This window comes from Ambystoma mexicanum, chromosome 9 (assembly GCF_040938575.1).
Source record: "Ambystoma mexicanum isolate Mex_15411 chromosome 9, UKY_AmexF1_1, whole genome shotgun sequence".
NCBI classification, from domain to species: Eukaryota; Metazoa; Chordata; class Amphibia; order Caudata; family Ambystomatidae; genus Ambystoma; species Ambystoma mexicanum.
In genome coordinates, this window is record NC_090931.1 from 990,074,067 (window position 1) to 990,097,149 (window position 23,083).

Here is a 23,083-nt window from a genome sequence, read left to right on the forward strand (position 1 = left end):
CAGAGGTTGGTGTTGGAGATCCCTAGTAGGAGCACATTGCAATAGTGAAACTTTGATAATACCAGGGCTCTGGCCAAGGTAAGGCAGTTTGTCGGTGTCAAGAATTGTCGACTTAATGCTATCAATTTGGCTGTATACGCCATGAAGGAAAACAGGGAATTGATATGTTTGGTCATGTTAAGGTTAGCGTCAAGGTGACACCTAGCGTTTTTACCTGCTTGAGGACTGGAATCATAGATCCATCTATGTTGATGGAGTTGTAGTCTGCATGAAGTGTTGCTATTTTGTTTGGTGATCCAACAATGAGGATTTCTGTCTTCTCATCATTGAGACAAAGGCTATTTAGCGCCATCCAGTTCTGGATGATAGCATATATTTTATTAATGGTAATGGTATCAAGGGTGTATATCCCTGTGATGGGTATGAGGATCTGGGTGTCATCTGCGAAATTCGTTTAGATGACACCCATGTCGTCAAGGGCAGAGAAGAGGTGTTTTGTGTAGGCATTATAGAGTGTAGGGGAGAGGCACTATCCTTGGGGCACTCCTAAGGGTACTAATATGGGATCCGCATGCTTCCTTACATCTCTCACTCTAGATGTCTGTTCAGCCAGGAAGGATTTGACCCACAGCATCACGTCTTTGGAAAAATGGAAGTAATTGGGGGTCATTACGACCCTGGCGCTAAGAGGTTAATGGCGCCGTAAAAGGCTGTGGCGCCGTTAACCCCTTAGCGCCGAATTGCGAGGTCCCTTTGCGGGACCCAACCTGAACGGCTGGTCTGGACCAGCCGTTAAAGTAGGGACCCGCAAAGGGACCTTCGAGGTAATTACAGTACCGCAATTTGCGGTACCGTAATTACCACCTTCCCCAGTCCCATTGAGCCCTATAGGGCAAAAATGGGAATGGGGAAGGGCCAATGTTCAATGGGGAATTACCGCCCCGCCGACCTTGGAATTGGGTGGTAATTGCCCATTGAACATTGGCGGAATTGTTACAACACTGGCAGCAACCATGGTGCTAATAGCGCCATGGGTTACCGCCAGTGTTGTAATGAGGGCCATTGTCTAATGAAATGCACAGTTTATCGTGATACACAAGGTTGAAAGCTGCAGAGAGGTCTAATAGCAGCAGGATACAAAGTTTCCCTTGGTCCCTAATGGTATCCATCTGGATTTTTCGGTCCAAAAGGGCCGTTTCTGTGCTATGATTAGGCCTAAAACCTCATTGGGCCTCATTACGACCCGGGCGGTGAGGGATTACTGGTTCCGGTAAGGGCACTGGTGCCGGTAATCCCTTACCGTCCAATTCCAAGGTCCCTTTGCGGGTCCTCCCTCAACGGCTGGTTATAGCAGCCGTTAAGGACGGGACCCGCAAAGGGACCTTGGAGGTAATTATGGTACCGCAATTTGCGGTACCGTATTTACCGCCTTCCCCATTTCCATTGAGCCCTATGGGGGCAAAAATGGGAATGGGGAAGGGCCAATGGTGAATGGGGAATTACCGTCCCGCCAACCTTGGAATGGGGCGGTAATTCCGACATTCACCATGGTGGAATCGTTAAGGTACCGGCGTCAACTATGGCGCTAATAGCGCCATGGTTAACGCCTGGGTCGTAATGAGGCCCATTGGCTGGTTCCTAGGAGCTGGTTCTGTTCAAGATGAGATTGAATCTGTGTATATGCTATTTTGTTTATGAGTTTCAGTAGAAATGGGACCGTTGTTATTGGTTGAAAATTAGTGGATATTGCAGGGTCCAATGTAGGTTGTTTTAGGAGAGGGCTGACTCAGGCATTTTTGATGCTTGCTGGGACTGTGTTGGTGTTAAAAGAAGAGTTGATAAAGTTGGTCAGGGTGGGGATGAGAGTGGTTGCACAAGCTTTCACTAGTTTGGCTGGTACACTATCTCCTTTGCAATTCGAGGCTTTTAGTTTGGAAGTGGTGTCAAATACCATTTCTTGGGTGAGTGGAAAGAGGAGTTAGGATTTTCCAGGGAGGGTTGGAGGGGTGTTGGACGTAGTGGTGTTTTTGTCAGATAATGCTAGTCTTTTGGTAGAGATTTCATTTTGTAAAAGGACAATTTTAGCAGATAATGCGCCTTGAATAGTAGTGTACCATTCTTTGCTGGAATTGATGAGGGTCATATTTGGGGTGGAATTTTCTAATTCCCTGAGAATGGAGAAAAGTTCTTTGGAATCTGATGCAGCATTGCTGATGCGGGTGTTAAAACCATTGGCTTTATGGGAGATGATACATGTTTTATAGATGTTGTTTGCGTCCTTGAATGCTTTGGCAGTCTCTGGAGTAGGATGGTTAGTGTGGGCATGTTCAAGGGCACGTTTGGTTTTTCTTAGGGAGGCTAGTTCTTCGTCAAACCAGAAGTGGTTCTTTTTGTCAATTCAGCGTGTTTTAGTTGACAAAGGGGTACTTTATCGATAGTGAGGGTGAGGCACTTGTGGTAGTAGTCTGCAATGATACTGGGGTCATTGCTGGTGACTAGGTTGGATTCAAGTGTTTTGATGAGTATAGGGGCGAAATTTTCTGCCGTGAGTTTGCAGGGATTTCTGGCTTCAATGGTATCTGTAGTATTGGTCTTGGGAGGAAGGAGTTCCTCGCTCATGATGGTGAATTCTATGAAGTAATGGTCTGTCCAGTTGTGGGGGGTGATTGAATCGATAGTTAAAGTGGTGTTAAGTGATAGTATCCAATCCAGGATTCTACCCTTGACATGTGTGGGCACAGTCACCAGTTGGGCGAAGTTCATGTCTTTGAGGGCTAGGTTTAGTGAGGCGGCTTTGTGGTCTTTGTCATTGTTGAATCCTAGATTGAAGTCTCCAAGGATAATACATTTAGTATTGAGTTTAATAAGAGGTGTAATCAGTAGTGGGATATCTATTTCAGGATGGCTGTTGGTGCTCGGTGTTCTGTATATCACTATAATGTTAATCTGGGTTTTCTCATTCATGCCGAGTTTGACTAGCATGATTTCATAGCCCGGGATATCTTCAATAGGGCTGGATCTGATTTGTAGGTTGCTCCGTGCTATGATGGCGACACCACCTCCTGTGGTGTATGTTCTGTCTGTTCTAAATATTCTATAATCAGGCGGTATGGCAAGTGCAAGTAGAGGTCCTGAGGCGTGGTGAAGCCAGGATTCTGTGATTATTAGTAAATCAAGGTTTTGTTCAATGATTAGATCATGGATTTCAATGACATGGGCTCCCAGTGAACAGGCATTAATAAGGGCACTTTTCAGGCTAGTCAGGGGCTTAGCGGTAACTGTTTTGCTGCTCTTAGGCGTCTGAAACTGTGGGGAGTATGTATTTTTGTTAGTGGTCGGGGGAGAGGGTGACTCCATTTTTTTGTTTTGGCGAGGGTCATTGTGAGCGGGTATTTTAGGTGTTCTGGGTACAAATGAGAGGTGAGCATAACAAGACTTGGTGCGTGGTCTGAGGTGAATGGTTCTGTTGATACCAACAATAGGGTTAGTGTCTGTTGAGAACTTGTGAGTGATTGCGAGGTCTAGTATTTGGTTAGAGGCTATGCACTCACTAGGAGGAGAATTTGAGGTAACAATGGTATTATGAGCATGTTCAAGGCTAGTCGGGAATGGTGGCATGGGTGAGAGGAATGGAGTTGGGCAGGGTATAGGATGGTGTCTGGGGCATGCCAGTCTAGAGAGACCATTTCTGAATACCAGAAAGTGGTTACCTGAGCATGGCGTATTGTTTGGTACAAAACAGGAGGGGAGCATGGCGAGGAGCAGCCACGCTAGCATAATTGTATTAAGAATGAGGTGTGGCTGAATAGAGGTGAGCATAGGATGGGTTTGGCAGACTTGTCATAGGTAAGAGTATAATGGGAGGTACACTTAAAGTGTGGGCAATAGCCTGATCAAGTCAGAAACACTGGGTAGGGTAGAAATTTCTAGGTAAGGTGGGATCAGCGTTCAGTCGGTGTCATGACCGGGTACCGCAGCCCTAGAAACAGTGGACTGTTAATAAACCCAATTGACTTGGTGTGTAGAGCACAGAGAGCTTCAGGATGACAGTGTTAGAACAAGTGTCAATGGCTGTTGAAAACACAAAGTAGCTAGGTGTGCTAGGATACAATATGATATGATATGATATGGCATTTAGATGGTTCTCCTCAAGTTTCAGGGAGGCAGGAAGGCTGTCCCAGAGGGAGGCCCCTGCCAAAGAGAGAGATCTACCACCAACTCGTTGCTTGGAGAAGCGACTGACCATGAGGGAGTTGGAGGCAGATGAGCGAAGAGCTCGAGAAGGAAGATATTTGGGAAGTGAGAGTTGAAAATATTGCGGCCCCACGCCTCAGAAGGCCTTGTGGACAATTCAGAGGTTTTTGAACTTAATCCTCGCATCCACTGGGAGCCAATGCAGAGATTTCAGTCCTGGAGAGATACGATCCCTGGGCTTGAGGTCAAGGGCAAGTCTCGCAGTCCTGTTCTGGATACGTTGCAGAGCGCGGAGAGTAGAGGCAGGCAGATTTAGGTAGAGCCTGTTACAATAGTCCAGTCTAGAGAGAACCAGGGCTCTGGAGACGGTGAGCTTCTGGGGGAAGGAGAGGAATGGAAGAATACCTCTGAGGAGGTGTAGCTGGTAGTGTGACTTCTTAGAGACGTCAGAGATGTGAGGAGAGAAGGAGAGTGTGGAGTCAAAGATGACCCTGAAGTTTTTAGCCATGCAGGTGGGAACAGGAGGAGGACCAAGAGAGGCCGGCCAAAGAGCTGCAGGGAAGGAGGGAGTGGGTGTGCCCATGAGTAAAATCTCAGTCTTAACTGGCATTAAGGCAGAGGTCATTGGTGGCACACCACTCCTGGATAGCAGACAGACAGTCAGAGATGAGGGAAGGAGAGGAGGAGGCCGAGGGTAGCCTGAAAATTAGCTGGGCATTGTCCGCATAGCACTGAAAATTGGGGCAGAGAGCAGCAATGTGGTGGGCTAGGAGTGCCAGGTATTAGTTAAACAGCCAGGGATAGAGGTTAGATCCCTGGGGGACACCACAGGTAGAGAAAACGATATCAGAGAGGAAGGACCCAAGTTGGACCTGGGAGGGTCGGTCGGAGAGGAAAGAGGTCAGGCACGCCAGAGCCTGACCAGTGATACCCAGGTAATCACGGAGACGGTTGAGCAGGATGGCATGGTTGACAGTATCGAAGGCAGAAGAGAGATCAAGCAAGATGAGGACACACACTTTGTTGGAGTCAAGGTTGGAGAGCAGGTCTTCACGGATGTTCAGGAGAGCAGTTTCCGTGCTTCTGGCAGCTCTGAAGCCAGACTAATGGTCATGAAGACAACCAACAGATTCAGTGTGGAGATTGAGCTGGGAGATGGGCAGTTTCTCCTAAAACGAAAAAGAAATAATTCAGTTATATTGGGTGTGCAAAGCCTGAAAAACCTGGCAGTAACACAGGGGGCATAATGGGCTAGAAGCAGTAGAATATTGATATAGTGAGTTGACTAAAAAGACTGAACTGTCAGTGGTACAGTTGTGCTAGGTGGGTTAAGCTCGGGAGCTTTACAGTAGTACTATGGGTGCCGTAGGCTAGACAAGGTAGAATACTACTAACACAGAATGGATTAAGGCGCTACTGTGCTGGCCAGGGGATAGCTTACCCTTATATGAACTGCTAGCAATGCGACAGCAATGCAGGCGAATTACAGAGTCGAACAGGATAAGAACCATAAAGCGTAGAGGCAGTGTTATTGGCAAGCATGATGAAGGTAAACATTACTTTGTGATGGTGGTCTTAAGCTACTTTATGACCAGCGTAAAATCAATACAACAAGGGTTTTCCAATAAAGTTATTTGGGAGTGCACTGTGATCCCTCCTTGCGAGTGAAACAGGAAAACAGAGCAGACATAAAAGCGGCAGTAATGGGCAAAAGCAACGCAAATCATTATGTGTATACCAGCATGCTTGATGTACACAGGGTTGTGCAAGAGCAAGTTGACGGGCGTTCACAAATAGTCTGAAAAGTGTCACTCCAGGCGGTTTTGCAGCGCTGAAGTATTATGCAAAAAAGTACTTACAAAGAAGTAGACACAGGGGGCTACTCGTCTCTTTGCTGCCCGACGCGGCCAGGCGCAGATAGGCCCTTTTGCTGGGCCCATCTGCAGTGGGCGCTTCTTCTGCCCTCCCGCCTCCGCCTCACGGTGTGGGCAGGCACGGATAGTTAGTCGAGCAGCCAGTCATGGGATAGGAGGCTGGTTCAGGCTAAGTGTCATCCTGGTCACGCAAATAATGCGGCGGCCATTGACCTTGTTGAAAGCAGTAACGAGGATGGTGAATACATCAGGAAAACAAACAAATGGGGCACTCAGCACGATATTAGCAATACCGTGATCCTGGGGTGAGCGGGTTGCTTATTCTCTGCAATTTCGGCAGTTTTGGACAGGCTGGTTGAAATCTCACCGTCGAGGTGTCTGGTCACTCCATAGTCAAGGGGAGGTCTGCGGGTGGGTGGGAGGGGGTCTCATGTATTAATGATCCTATAGTAATGGTCAGAGTCATAGAACATAAGTCAAAGGTATGGGGTAGTGAAACAATCATTAGAAAAAGTGGACTGATGAAAACCAGTGGCTTGAATATGCAAAAGGTAGAGGGAAGAGGCTAGCATTAATATGTGTCTAACAACAGAAAATTGGTATTAAGACGCACCCTCAACCCCTAAAATAAAAAATGGAAAAAGGCTTTGAGGAATATTCAAAACAATTTTAAAAAACATAACAATCGTAAAAGTCATAATAGAAGGAACAAATTAAAACAATTGAGCAATGAACCCTTATGGGCGGGGGCTTTAACATATGCCCAGGCATAACCTGTCCCAGTATATCCTCCACCTGGAGGGGTTTATTGCTATTAGCATACTGACACATTGTACTGGGATTATGATTGTTTTTTTTTTTCAAATTGAGAAACTGTATGTTTGCCGTTTCACAACTTGAAAATAAAGGACAACCCAAGATGGCCTCCATGGATTAGGGATAAGGGAACTGTGCATAGTGCCTTCTCCTTTTCATGGCGGACATTGCCGTAACAGAGATGCGCCAGAAACATTGAGTGTTGCCAATGAGGGTCAAAGAAGAGCAATTAAATGGAGGGGAGGTGGTTTGGAAGTGAGTGGGGTATGTGGAAATTGGGGTTGGGGTTGGGGGAAGGAGAGGAGCACAGGGGAGCACTTACCTGATTTACGGCACAGAATATCGCGGCCGCCCGCTTCCGAGGAAAGACCCTGTTCCGAGCCTCCTGATTGGCTTGGAGGCTGACACCAGCCTGGTCCCCGCCCCACCCTCCGGGTACTAATATAAATTAAAGCATAGACAACCATTGTCATTTAAAAAAGTCATCCATAATATGTAGAAAACCTGCTTCTAAGTAGCAACATATAAGCCTTTCTTTGCCAAAAAGCAACACAATGTTCCAATACCAGATGGAGACATCCAGGTGCACATTCTTGAACCCCCAAGGTTTCCTCCTACCACACATGATGTTCATTCTCTAGAGACAACCATTGGGGGCAGAGGGTCTTGCTGTACAGGTAACCCACAACATTATTGGGTAGTGACATTCCTTGCCTCATATTTTGCCTGGACACCATCCAAACATTGTTGTCTGCATTTTTCTGTAAGTTAAATTCTCTTTAAGGGAGGCAAAATCTAACCCATAAAGAAGCATTATCTCTCTTTAATGCTTCTTAAAGGCCTGCTATCAACTAAGCTTCCTCCAGAAGGGCAAGCATTTTGCACACCTAGAAACTTTGGATCAAAATTAGAATCCCTCATTTTTTTCTACATGGAATGGGGTAATGGCTTTCTAACTGACCTTCCCAACTCCAACCTCGGCTTGGTTAAGGCTGTCTTCCATATTGCAGCACGCCTGATCTCTGTTTTGCACAAGACTTTCACTCACCCTCCAGCCCTATATTCATTTTAAATCATTGTGCAACATCTACAAAACCTTCATGGCCTAGGAAGTTGCAAACACACTACTCACAGCTCCAGCACAATGTATGGGAAAACCAAAAAATAAACAAATGCGCCCATAAAACAAGCTTTCATTTTATGTGCATACCATTAGGAACTCTTAGGCACTCTTAAATCATCATCTGAGACTTTAGAAAAGAACAAAAAGCAAGGCAGTTCATCTTTTAGAATGAGGAGACCATTTTGACTGCTTCTGTACTGCATCCAGACGAGAAGCCTGATTGATCGGTCTTTATGTGGTGTTGACATCAATGTGTGCTTGATGTTGGATTGCTACAGCCCTTACATGAATCTGCCCTTGGAAAGTAAGGAGTGTGATGAGTCTGTATTTTGAGTAGACATCAGGGCCATGCATTGATATCTGGTTAGTGCGAGGATTTATCTGGTTTGGAGTCTGGTGGAAAGGTGCCCTGTGTGAGGAGTGCATTGATGTTTGCAAGAATGGCGTGGAGAGCTTTGGTTGGGAGTGTTTTTGGATAGGCAATGGCAAGATGTCATCTGGGTACGATATTACTTTGAGTGATTCCAGGGTCTTTGTCCGGTGAACAATGGAGAGTGATTGGAAAGTAGTTCATATTGTTGTTTTAGGTAATGGGATGAACATGGGAGTTTTGTCTGCATTGGCACTAGCATCAACGTTTTGGTAGATCTTGCTGATCGTATCAACAAAGAAATTGTTCATGGGGATGAATTTCGTGATGCAGCATGGTATGGAATTGATGTGTGGGGTTGTTAATGCGCTGTTTCTCTTGCTTGATGACAGCCTTGATTATGTTGTGGGCTTCAGCTATTCTGTTCTGGTAGTAGGTGGCTTTAGCTATGATGATCATTTGGGGCTTTGGCTACTTTGATGATAACGATTTCCAATTAGTACCCGGCGAGGGTCAATGAGCTTGTAAAAAGCAAGCTCATTGGCCCACGCCGGGCCTTACCTGCCCGACAAGGCTCCATTTTGTTTGTTAACTTTCTTTTAATGGCCGCCATCTAAAGAAAGAAGGGACTACTCCCTTCTCCCCTTTCCCTGGTGACCATTTTTCTTTGCTTATTTTTCTCAAGTCGAGAAATGGTCGCAGCGCCGTTTCTCAACTTGAGAAAAACTGCTATTAGTACCCCAGTACGACGTGCCAGGGTCCTAATGGCAATATAACACTGGGAGAGGGGCATTACTGGTAGGGTAATGCCTCCGGGGCAATGTTAAAGCTCTCGCTTCACTCTGGCTTCTAACTATGGCCCCAGGGGCCTTACCCAACCAGTAATGTCCCCTCCTCGGGTTATATTGCCTAAAGATTTCATATTTTATCCGATAGTATGTTTTGAAAGGGGTGCAATCTTAGCTTTTGTTATTTTAACTAAAATTCTCGTATGTGTGTATTAAACTGGAGAAATGCATTAGCTATGAAGGGGATTGAGGTGTTTGACAACACAAAGGCATACATATGGCACCTGCATGACTCATGGTATTCATGGTACACAGAGGGTGGGATTGTAGATGAGTTACAACAACCATTTGCGAGGGTGGGATGGCGGGAGCAAGAAATATTGTTGATCCAAATCACCTAATTATTGACATGACAAAACAGGCCAGAGTTAGAGCAGAGGTTTAGACAGGCCACTATTGTGGACTACCAAGTATCCAAGCAGGCAGGTGAGAAAGTCTATATATTTGTGACACAGACCCGCCACTGAAGCAGTTCTATGGGTGCATGGGCCCACAGGAAAGAGGGGGATTAGGGCTGGGACAATGGGACCGAATGAGGAAGTGACCCAAGGTTATAATCTGAGGGGACCGACTCCCATATCAAACCAGGAAATTACTCTGTGGCGGGACCCATTGAAGGGGGCCATTGTCTCTCTATCATGGAATATTGCAGGGCCAAGTCCAAGTTCATAAGGGAAGACATAAGGGATCTAATGCAGTGGTTTAAATTTATTTTCCTCCAAGAGACATGGGTACAAGATATGCTGTCCTTGGATGGTTTTCAATCATTCCAGATCTCAGCATTAAAGAATCCACTGGGTCCGTCATATGGGGTGATAGAAGTCTTTGTTAAGTCCTTGTATGAATGCCATCATGTCAGCTTAGACACTCAGAATTGTTGCTTGCAGGTGGTAAAAGTTAGCCTGGATTTTAACATGAAAATCGTACTGGTTAACTTTTATAATAGGCCACACAAGTCCAAGAATGGGCAATGCCTGGCTCAACCTAAGCAACTTTTTGATGACTATGTTAGTGACTTGGCTCAGGGCACACACATGGTCTTGTTGTCGGGGGACTTTAATGTCAAATGTGGCAGTGGGCCCCCGTCAGATCTACTAGATAACACAGTGGACCATCTGCAGGGCGTACCGGAACCAGAACCGATGTATCCCCAAATGTGTGGGGTTGGGCTCAGGCTAACATCCTGGTTGTACCAATGAAGCTTGAGAACAACTAATGGCTGTACTTAGGGTGACAGACTGGGAAAAAACAACCTTTAAAGGAACCAATGGAAGCACAACTATCGAGTATTGTTGCCTCCCAAAATGTTTTTGGAACATGATCAAGGATTTTCATGTTCTGGAGGATGAGTTGAGTGATCATCACCCCTTGGTGTTGGAGCTTGTGATCACCAAGTTGCAGGAGAATGGGATCATCCCGCACCTTGGTGCAAACGTATTGGAGGGCACCAAATATACGCTAAGGTGGCGACAGGATGATAACAACTAACTGTTGCAGAGGATCTATAATAATGCTATACCATTCCTTGGCTATATGCTAGAGGGGATGGTTAAACCCCGGTGAGGGACCAACATCTTGGACGAATTTGATTATTTATGCTGAAAACTGACTGCAGGGTGCCAAAAGGAGTCCACCAAATGTGTCCAGAAAAAACATGCATCTTGGTTTAACAAGGAGTGGAAGAAGGCAAAATCATCCCTGTTAGTCCTGCTAAAAAGGAAAGAGTCAAATAGAAACCTGATCAGGTTAGCAAGAGTAAATGATAAACAGGTAGTAGTGGAGCGCAAACGAGAATTGGATATGGAAGCATGGGACGACTTGGTGCTGGCTGCCAAATCTAATCACACCAAGATGTTTTGGGACTTAGTCTCCTTGGGGCCCAAACATAATAGATTGGGTGATGGGTTATAAACCAATGTTGCGGATGCAGACTGTATTGAGCACTTTGCCACCAATTATAATATTCCTGAGGTGGCAATGGGCGTGAAAAAAATTGACCCCCATTTTGCACCTGATTCTCTAGAAATAAGGCAACGTAGAGAGAAAGAGAGAGGGGCGAGAGTGCACAGCTTACTTTCTTAATAGTGTATTTCGTTTTCAATGGAATGTTATTTTGTTAATAAATATATTAATGGGGTGCAGCCCACTATCATGTGCCACCGTGTTGGGCACAGAAAATGAACATGGAGAAAAAGAGACCGAGGCAAAAGTGCCTTCGGTGTGGGCCGCACACCCTTGATTCCCACTAAGGGTTAATCGATTTCTTTTGTGATCGTTATTCAGTTAATAAAATCCAACTTCAATCGTAATTCACAGATGTGTATATTTTTTAATTTTTCAATTGCTGTGTTTATAAAGCTCATAAAAAATTGTGCTTAATTGGTTAAACTTCACCAAAAAAGCTAATTATCTCAATTGAGGCAAAACAGAAAACCCATCTGGCTAATGCATTTCGGATTGTATCCTTCGTCAGAGCCAGGTTAGTACTACACACATAATAATGCATTATATGTAGATTTAGAAGGTTTACAATGTTTAAATTAATAATTGTTCCATACATCATGTGTAACAACCAGATATTCAAGAATTAATAACCAAAACAATCATAATAAACAAAACAATCATGATAAACAAACAGGGCGCCCACAAGGACAAACAAATATTTAACAAAAAAGTGAGATGGGAGAGAGGAGAAAAAACAAACAAGTAAGCATACATGATTGTAGACAGTAAAAATACAATATTTGCACAGATAATGATATTGCTCTATAATTCAAACAATTAATGGGACTAATCAACTGCGTACTAAAATTGCCGATTAAGCCTTTTTGGTGACTATGGTGCTTAGAGGTAAAGTTAGGCGGCGTGTGCTTATTGTGCCAGAGTGTTGATTGTCGTGCTATATTGTGTGAGAATACCTGTGGCTAGTTGAACATTTCACTAACCTGTGTATCAGTATGCAACCCACGCGTGCTGTCCGCGTGTGGTGTTTCTCTATGAAGCACTGCCTAGTGTGGGGAGAACAAATGTGTTATCTCCTCCGAGTAATTAGCTGCTATTGATCTATACGCGATCTTACTTCGCGTCGCTTTGTGCAAAGGTATGGCTTACCTGGAGCACTCTGAGCTACGTCTTGCTCGATCAACTCCGAACAGCGTCTGAGACTCGCGGTTCGTGTCGTTGCCCTGGGCAACGTTATGTAAACAAAATGGCCGCTTGTGTATAACCAAGTCGGCCATATTGGTAGAGGCAATACTGGGACATAAGTGGCATAGAGTGTGAAATATAAATGGCAAATGTAAGGGATGTGAATGTTAGGATATTAATTGCACATGTAAGAATATTAAAGCTTCATGATATCTGTGTATTTAAGTTGTACCTCTAGCACATGTATGTTCTGATAGTATCGTCGTGTACCTCATGGCTAATTGGCCATTAATGTAAGGTCATATAGCGTAAAGATATACTGTCTAGTATACATCAACAAAGGAAAATACAAACTAATAAATAATAAATGTTTACAACAAATGGTTATAGCAGAAAGCAACAGTGTTTTCAAATCGAGTAGTGATTTATACTTATTGCATGAGCATGAGACAATTTAGCATGTTCATTATTGATATTGCACGGTGAACAAATAGTGACATCATTACAAAAAGCAGTTGAGATCAAATTCCTCGTTGAGCCCTCGTGGTGCCAAGGAATCGAGACGATCTATCCAATAGGCTTCTCTTTGTTGCCTTCTTTTTTTCAAATCAGCATATATGCTTGTCATTTCCAGGGTTTCCAAAATTTGGAACTTGACTTGAGAGATATTATGTTGCTTTTCATTAAAGTGTCTTGCTACGGCTGAATTGATGTTCTTATTGCGTATACATGATTTATGTTCATTCATCCGAATTCTCAGTTTACGCCCTGTTTCACCTACATAGTAAAGTCCACATGGGCAACGTATGCAGTAAATGCAGTTCTCGGTATTGCAGGTGCCATAGCTTTTTATCATGATCTTTTCTCCCGTGTATGGATGGGGAACCACTCCTCCTTTAATAATGTTATTGCAATTACTGCAATTTAAACATGGAAATGTTCCCGTCTTTTTTGGTTTGATCCTTTTGGTTCTGGTATCTCTTGTGTTAACTAGATAATCCCTAAGGTTGCTGGATCTTTGATAAGCAAACGTTGGGGTCTCTAAGAAGAGATTCTTAGTTCTTTCGTCATTTTTAAGTATTGTCCAATGTTTATTTATACATCTTTTGATCTGCATACTTTGGGATGAATATTTAGACACATATACAAGTGATGGGGATTGCTTTTTGTCCTTTGGTGCTAGAGTGCTGGTTCTTGTTATTTTTTGTACCTTTTCTTTTGCTGTCTGTAGATCTTCATTCGGGTATCCCCTATCTTTAAGTTTTTTGCTTAGTTTTTCAAGTTCTTGTTCGTACTCTCTGTCATCACTGATAATTCTCTTGTGCCTTGCCAAATACCGAATATATCATCTATATAACGCACCCATGTTTTCAATTTGTTCTGCCAAAGCAATCCCCATCACTTGTATATGTGTCTAAATATTCATCCCAAAGTATGCAGATCAAAAGATGTATAAATAAACATTGGACAATACTTAAAAATGACGAAAGAACTAAGAATCTCTTCTTAGAGACCCCAACGTTTGCTTATCAAAGATCCAGCAACCTTAGGGATTATCTAGTTAACACAAGAGATACCAGAACCAAAAGGATCAAACCAAAAAAGACGGGAACATTTCCATGTTTAAATTGCAGTAATTGCAATAACATTATTAAAGGAGGAGTGGTTCCCCATCCATACACGGGAGAAAAGATCATGATAAAAAGCTATGGCACCTGCAATACCGAGAACTGCATTTACTGCATACGTTGCCCATGTGGACTTTACTATGTAGGTGAAACAGGGCGTAAACTGAGAATTCGGATGAATGAACATAAATCATGTATACGCAATAAGAACATCAATTCAGCCGTAGCAAGACACTTTAATGAAAAGCAACATAATATCTCTCAAGTCAAGTTCCAAATTTTGGAAACCCTGGAAATGACAAGCATATATGCTGATTTGAAAAAAAGAAGGCAACAAAGAGAAGCCTATTGGATAGATCGTCTCGATTCCTTGGCACCACGAGGGCTCAACGAGGAATTTGATCTCAACTGCTTTTTGTAATGATGTCACTATTTGTTCACCGTGCAATATCAATAATGAACATGCTAAATTGTCTCATGCTCATGCAATAAGTATAAATCACTACTCGATTTGAAAACACTGTTGCTTTCTGCTATAACCATTTGTTGTAAACATTTATTATTTATTAGTTTGTATTTTCCTTTGTTGATGTATACTAGACAGTATATCTTTACGCTATATGACCTTACATTAATGGCCAATTAGCCATGAGGTACACGACGATACTATCAGAACATACATGTGCTAGAGGTACAACTTAAATACACAGATATCATGAAGCTTTAATATTCTTACATGTGCAATTAATATCCTAACATTCACATCCCTTACATTTGCCATTTATATTTCACACTCTATGCCACTTATGTCCCAGTATTGCCTCTACCAATATGGCCGACTTGGTTATACACAAGCGGCCATTTTGTTTACATAACGTTGCCCAGGGCAACGACACGAACCGCGAGTCTCAGACGCTGTTCGGAGTTGATCGAGCAAGACGTAGCTCAGAGTGCTCCAGGTAAGCCATACCTTTGCACAAAGCGACGCGAAGTAAGATCGCGTATAGATCAATAGCAGCTAATTACTCGGAGGAGATAACACATTTGTTCTCCCCACACTAGGCAGTGCTTCATAGAGAAACACCACACGCGGACAGCACGCGTGGGTTGCATACTGATACACAGGTTAGTGAAATGTTCAACTAGCCACAGGTATTCTCACACAATATAGCACGACAATCAACACTCTGGCACAATAAGCACACGCCGCCTAACTTTACCTCTAAGCACCATAGTCACCAAAAAGGCTTAATCGGCAATTTTAGTACGCAGTTGATTAGTCCCATTAATTGTTTGAATTATAGAGCAATATCATTATCTGTGCAAATATTGTATTTTTACTGTCTACAATCATGTATGCTTACTTGTTTGTTTTTTCTCCTCTCTCCCATCTCACTTTTTTGTTAAATATTTGTTTGTCCTTGTGGGCGCCCTGTTTGTTTAACATGATTGTTTTGTTTATTATGATTGTTTTGGTTATTAATTCTTGAATATCTGGTTGTTACACATGATGTATGGAACAATTATTAATTTAAACATTGTAAACCTTCTAAATCTACATATAATGCATTATTATGTGTGTAGTACTAACCTGGCTCTGACGAAGGATACAATCCGAAATGCATTAGCCAGATGGGTTTTCTGTTTTGCCTCAATTGAGATAATTAGCTTTTTTGGTGAAGTTTAACCAATTAAGCACAATTTTTTATGAGCTTTATAAACACAGCAATTGAAAAATTAAAAAATATACACATCTGTGAATTACGATTGAAGTTGGATTTTATTAACTGAATAACGATCACAAAAGAAATCGATTAACCCTTAGTGGGAATCAAGGGTGTGCGGCCCACACCGAAGGCACTTTTGCCTCGGTCTCTTTTTCTCAACGTAGAGAGAAAGGTCATTCAGTGTTATTTAGCAACAAAGAAGTAGCAGATGCAATTGCCCATCAGAAACTCAGCTGTTCACCAGGGTCGCACAGTATTCCGGCTGACCTGGTCAGAGAAGATATATTATTGTGGGCACCAGTATTAACAGCCTGTTAAAATGTCATGTGTACGAAGGTGCAATATTCGGAATCATGGAGGAAGGCGATTATCTACCCCATTTATAAAAAGGGCCCAAGAAACATTCCGGCCTCATGCAGACTGATCTCATTCCTCGACTTTCTGATTAAGATCATTGGAAGAGTGCTGCTGGGTAATCTTGGATTAATACCAGCTGTATTCTCTATGAGATACAACTGGGTTTCGCCCAGGACTAGGGATAAGTAACAAATCCTAAACCTCTACCTGATTCTGGCTAAATCGCTTTATTTAAAGTGTGAGCCAATATATCTTGCCTTCATGGACCTAAGCACAGCCTTTGACAAGGTTAACAGGAAAAAGCTGCAGGATGTGCTTGGGTCACAGGGCTGCCCAGTGGGGATAACGGATTTGTTGATTAGTCTGCATAAAAGTACCCAGACCTGTGTGAGAAGTGGTTCCTTTGGCCATTGCACTTCTTACTTTCAGGTCCACCCGGGAGTACGACAAGGATGCGTAATGGCTCCCATCTTGTTTTTTCTATATTAATGGGCAAAGCGAGGCATTGATGCAAGCCACTACAGATATGCCAAAAATTAATGGGAAGCTATACCCGGTGTTGGCATACACTGTTGACACGGTCCTGATCGCTCGTACACCAAGAGCTTTGCAGGACCTTGTCACAGCGTATACAGATTTTATGACAGCATTGGATCTGAAGGTTTATGATGCCAAGTCGTCGGCAGTTATGTCATGTCAACTGAGTAGGAAGAGTCCAAAAATGGCCCTGATCTGTATAAATGGTGTCATAATCCAGAGAGTTATGTCTTTGGACTATCTGGGGATACGTCTCACCCCAAATTTGAAACCTGCGACTCATATTGAGAAGCAAGGGGCCAGGTTCAACCAGACTCTTGGGTGCGAGGGGGGGTTAGGAGATATAGTTCCAAGCCATTGGCCCTGATAAAGACGGTGTACACAAGCAAAGGCAGTTGCTAGGGATGCCATTTTCGGCCAATGAAATGGAGTTGGAGCCAATCTTGCACTGGGTCAGATTATGGGCGAACCCGAAAGCTGCGGTAACACACTCGCTGATAAAAAAAATCTGATAGCCAGAGGTAGATCTATGAAAGTCCCATGGCTATCACATGTAAGGAAGTGGTTGGTAAAACTGAATATTGAACATCATCTGACAAACCCCATGTTAATTACTAAAGTTGTTGCGACCCAGCTTAAGCACCAAGTGCTATCTAGCTCTAGGGCTGAGAGAGAAGACATGGAAATACAGAAGGGCACTAACAGAAATCTGGCAGTCATTTCAATTGATGCAATACAAAATTACTTATTATGGGCAAACAATCCTGCTGAGAGAAATCTTCTGAATCGAGCTTGACACTGTCCCTATGGTCAGGGGCCAGCAGGGGCAAACCGTGTCCCTTTGGTTGCGAGGCAGTGGAGGATACCCGGCACTTTGTGCTCTTTTGCCCAGTCTTTAAGGACATTAGAGCAAGAACGCTAGCCCAAGTCTTTAGAGACAGACAATTTGCACAATGCAGACTTGCTTGGTTATATCTTCTGTGGGCAGAGAATCCTTTTGTGAGTTGGTTCTTACTGTCTTTTTTGAGACACACATTAGCCAGAAGGGCATCTCTGTTGTCTTCTATGTCTACTTGATGGGCGCCTGATACTTGTCTAGCCCATAACAACAAAGAGCGTAGGCACACAGGATTGTGCACAAATTAAGGAAATAGGTTGGAGATGTAAAGATCTTAGCATAGTTAAGTAGTTGTTTCTTATTTATCTTCGTATTAATAGCAGATGTATTGTAACTCTAATCATTGGTGTGTACAAACAGAGTTTGCAATGTAGTATTTATGGAATGTGTATAAATGTCTTGAGATTTGTGTTATTGCTAATGTGTGTATTGATGTTTTTATTCTTGAGTGGCAACATTGCCGAAATAAAGTGATTTGATTTGATTACTTTTTGTCAATTGCTGGCTGAAGTTTGGTGTGTCCAACAGGTTCAGTAGTACCTCCTTTATGGTCTTAGTGACTAGGGGAGGTCACGTTGTCAATCAAGGATGTGTTGGGCTTAGGAAGTCTGTAGAGGTGGTTGAAGGTGAAACTCTCTGTGTGAAGGAGGGGGAAGTGGTAGGAGAGTGCTTCAAGAGACCCAATGTGTGCTCTTTCCAGTCTTGTGCAGGGACAGGGTGGGATGAGTCCTCCACCAGTCCTTTAAGGCCTGACTCTGAATTGAACGCTGCAGTTTCTGGTGGTTACGTAATCTTGTATGTCGTTAGAGTTGGGTGTCAGCCAGGTTTCAGTTATGAAGAGTTAATCTGTGTCATGAGTAGTGATATTGTAAGTTATGTCAGCTGCATGTGAGATTTCTGAGCGGGTTTTAATGGGTATGAGCTTCCAGTTTCTTGTCGGAGACGCTGTGTGGGTTGGTTCAAGGGTGATGTGGATCCATGCTACCACTGGTGGTTTGCTTTATGTGTGTTGTCTGGTGATGGGAGTGAGCGGCGGTGGAGTGCGTGTGGTGGGACACATGGTATACTGCTCACCTTTTTGCCCCTAACAGGAACAAACAGGAACTGCTGTTTTATGCCTTTTGCTTTTGACCGAGGAGGAAGCTTTACAAACAGGTTGAACCAGGTAGAGGTCACATGACCTATCTCCACCTCCAAATGCACCTGCTGAACATTTCCCAGGTCTGGTAATTCTGTGTAAGCACATCTGCTTGCTGAGGTGACATTGGGAATTGGCGCACATCAACGTGTGCTGATATGATGTGAACGTGAAGTGATACACACGTAGGAAATCTAAATCAGGCACCATTGGTATGCAGTAAAGGTGAGTTTACCCATCTCATATGCGACGATCACAGAGTCCAGATCCACAAGAGAGACGCAGACACTGTCTCAGACAGCAGTCCCTGCATCTTATCTGTGGAAATTATTTGATTGCTTAATTAATTGCGGAATTAATATCACTGCTGGTTTGGGAATTCTTAGATGTATTACTTTGTGCTTTTCAAACGCTTTTGAGGTACATGTTCGTAGTGAAAAAAAGATAAAATGCAAATAAACACTTTAATGTGACTGTTTTGTGTTTAGAGTGAGAGCTTATTTGACTGTTTTTTTTTTTCAATTCCTCTCCTGTAAACATCTTGTCTTTCAGCTGCAAGGAATATAAAAATCTCAACTCTTTTTTCGCAATCATTATGGGGCTGAGTAATGTTGCTGTAAGTCGCCTTTCACTCACTTGGGAGGTAGGTGAACAAAGCAGAGTATGCCGGCTTGTACGGTCTGTGTTTGTTTCATGCATAGGTGTTGCAAATTACACTCATCAGTTCGATTCAATAAACGCCTGTTTTACCTACTAACACATTCCACATACTGTAGCTGTCACGCTCAAACTATCCTAGTTCAACTTTCTCACCTGGACTCAGTACACACATTGCCAGAGTTGTCTGACGCGGCAAAGGAACCAGTGTTAAATTATGTATAATCTGCAGGAAAGTGGATTGCTTTTCTTAACTAATTTACCTTTCGTCATTGCACTCTACATAAAGTGGGGCCCAACTGAAATGGGAGAGTAGGAAAATGTGCAACTAGTATTAACAGTGCTCTTAGCTCTCATGCACAAAGGGCTCTCTACATGTGTGCTGCATTGTAGTTATGCTGTGGAAATCAGCTTTATAATGTGTGTTTTGTTTAATGATTTTCATAGTACAATTGATGTGCAACCAAATCTATAGAATAAAAACCAGCACTGAAAAATCTGCAAGTCTCAGTTAATGTTATGCTGAGTGTGACCTAGCGTGCCCAGCTATAGCCGTCCTATGCCAGGTACTGCTTCATTGGCCAAAGTGCAGGCGTCGTATGCAGAGACACCCACACATTCCCATATACTGGCATACTAGATTAGGTGTCATAGCATAGGCAGATTTGGCCATGATATGTTACGGTAAATCCGTTTTATACCAGGTGCAACCTCATACGTGATGCATAGCCTCATAAACATAAATACTGCCATCCCATGCCAACTGCAGCTACACCCAGTAGGGTGTAGGTAGGTTCACCCTGTGGGATGCATCCTGCGGTGAGAGCCACAAGATCGTCAGAACAAAGTGGGGCGTGTCAAGATCAAAACATTAAGTTCTCCAAGTTTGCGAGGATTCAGCTAAATGTATTTGTTATTGTAACATGTTCTGTCTAAATCAATGTCAGATCCAGGAGATCGTTTCTTGGTCTCCCCGGCATCCTCCTGCAATACTTCTCCCGCTTTCTTTATCCCCAACAGTTAAAAGATCCGAAAGTCCTTTTGTTGTTCTCCTCCAATCACCTTTGTCAGGGAGTCCTCTAGGAGGTTTGGTCAGCATTTTCAATACTCTCTCTCAGATTCCCATGATGATTCCCAACAAGCTTTTTCAGCCAATTCTCAGATTCCTTGTCAGGGTTTTCTAGCCCTTCTTTACACCAGCTCAAATATACTTTCTCATGCCGCACAAATTCAATATTCCACTTATAATTTAACCAATATTTAGTACAACTTCCATATGGCCTTCATTTTTCTGGGGAGATTGCATGCAAGTCCAATCTTCCGTTCATGCGATGGGAAAACTCAGTATAAGATCAGCTTTAGATGTAGGACTATTTGGTAAGTCCTCACCTCTTCAATCTTACTTCCTGATTCTAGGGAATCTCCCCTTCATGATTTATTAGTGACGCACATGTTGAATCTTTCATTCATGTTTTTAAGTGGACATAGTTCAACTTCAAATTTCCATTCATGATTTAAGGGGATCTCCCAACATCTCACCTGTCACATGGTCAGAGAGTGGGGACGTGTTCCTGATCTTCACAATCATAGCTTTCTCAATTTGCATTATCATAAGCTTTTGACAATGCACTTCAGGATTACAGCTCTTTTCAATACTTGTCTAATTTTCCAGGTAATTGTGATGTGCTTGGTTGGGATATGGTGAGTGCTGGAAAGGAAGGGAGGCATGTTGTAATGTGCTTGGATGGATGCCTGGAACTTATGATGTAAGAGAGAATGCTGTGAGAATCCTGTGGTATGAGTGAGGGAATGTTATGTTAAAAGGTTTGACATCCAGGCATTTGAAGAGAGCTTGCCTGGGTGATCGGTTCCAGTGGGTTTCTATGAGACATCTTGATGTATCTTGATGTAACTACAATAAAGCAACTTACTGGTAACTAACCTGAAGTGCATGTGGACCTGCTTTACCTCAGTAACATAGCCCCATGCAAACATTTTCTAAATTCTCTAACTGCAAGGAGGTCCCTGGTCTTCAGAAGGGTTCATAGCGCTTGTGAGGTTCCCAATGCTTTTTGGGGTCCTACAGGGCTTTTGAGTGTACTTAGCTCTTTTGGTGAGTACATCAATTTCAGGATTCACTGTACTTTCATAGTTCACAGTGTTTTCAGAGTCCAGCTCGCTTTGAGGGACACAATTTCTGGGGTACAGTCCACTTTTAGGGTTTGCTATTTTGGGGTTCATAGCGCTTTCAGGGTACACAGAAGTTTCAGGGTTCCTAGTGTTTCTGGGGTGCACTTTTGATGTACACAGTACATTCTGGGATTAATAGAACTTTCAGGGTCAGAACACTGCCTAGGAAGAAAGCCGTTCACTGTGTCTTAAGCAGGAACTACAACTCTTCTTGTTCCAACTCCAGACATCTTCTTATCCCAAACCAAGTGGCCAGCTCCTTTTACTTAGGCCCTCCTCTTCTTCCAGTTATACCTTGTGTCTTGGCACCTATCACATGACAGGGAAACGTAGAGGCTAAAATGTCATCAGCCATTTTGGATTGCCCGGTCCACAGCGTTAATCCACAGAATGATTTCTCTCTCCATGCCATGGGCTCTTCTCCAATACTCTGCCTGTTAATATTCATTCCAACTTTCAATTACCTTACTGCACAGAATCAAAGTTGAGTGTGGTCGGTTGATTGAAAAACATTGCCAGAAAAGTGGACATTTGGTATGGCACCATGGTGTTTATTAGCATTTTGAAACTGAGTGATTTGCTACACCTCATAGTACAACAATTAAATGCATAGTACCGCCTCATATTCCCAGATACAGCCATCACTAGTTAAAACATCACATGGTGGGATACTACTACTATATGCCATCTACAAACGTATATGCTAGGCAGCGCCTTAAATGGACAGGTACTTCCCACATATGCTTAAAGAATGCAGCCAAGCCATTTTACATGCACCATATTTCCAGTCACAGGCAACATATACCTATGTAGAATCTCATATCGTTAGAGACAGCTTGACATGCCAGGCGAAGCCACATATGTTTACATACTCTGTTTATTTGATATGCCTATGTACAACCTCCTATGCCTGAGTGCAGTCTCATATGCCCAGGTACATGCTCACAGGCGCTACTTTCACATACTAGGTGCATCCTCATGTGTCCACAGGTAAATATTCCCTATTCGCTCACGTTGAAGGAGCCATGCCCTGTTACCACACACTAACCAAGAGAGAAACGCTGGGTAGGCAGGTACTTGTGGAGCAACCACATTCTCCATGTAAGATCTAGTACCATGCATGACTCCCTCTGATCTTCATGTGTGAGGCATGGAAATGGGAGAGTGAGTAGCCCCACAATGAGGGGACGGCCCACTTGTGGCAAGTCTCCAAGCTCCTCCCGATAGTGGGAGGCAAAAGACGGAGCAAGAGCACACATCAGCCCGGTAGGAACTTCCTTCTACTGGCTCCCATTTAAAGCATGATGCAGCTTCAAAACTGCCTGTATCGCCTCTAAAGCCATTCACTAGAATACACCCAGATACTCACTGGATAAACTCAGTCTCTAGTGCCTCTAACACTCTTCAAAGCAAAGAGGATCTACATTTGCAAATCCTATGTTTAAAAAGAAAATAAACTCAATCTCAGTCCTTCACTGGCTGTGCACCAAGCATTTTGACCAATATTCCCAAGAGGTCGGGGCTAGCTACCCCTCTCAGAATCTTTGAGAATTTCTGAAAACATTTCTATTAAAGAAAT

The 23,083-nt window shown here is 43.3% G+C and overlaps 1 protein-coding gene across 3 annotated transcripts in view; it reads left to right on the plus strand.

Moving 5' to 3' along the window:
• The window catches only part of RAPGEF4 (Rap guanine nucleotide exchange factor 4), a 1,521,174-nt gene that overhangs the window by 1,359,087 nt on the left and 139,004 nt on the right, over positions 1–23,083 (plus strand). For all 3 annotated transcript variants that reach the window (XM_069616226.1, XM_069616227.1, XM_069616228.1), the window contains one exon: positions 19,210–19,300. In XM_069616226.1, coding sequence (XP_069472327.1) covers positions 19,210–19,300 — 91 coding nt within the window. The remainder of the gene's footprint in view (positions 1–19,209; positions 19,301–23,083) is intronic.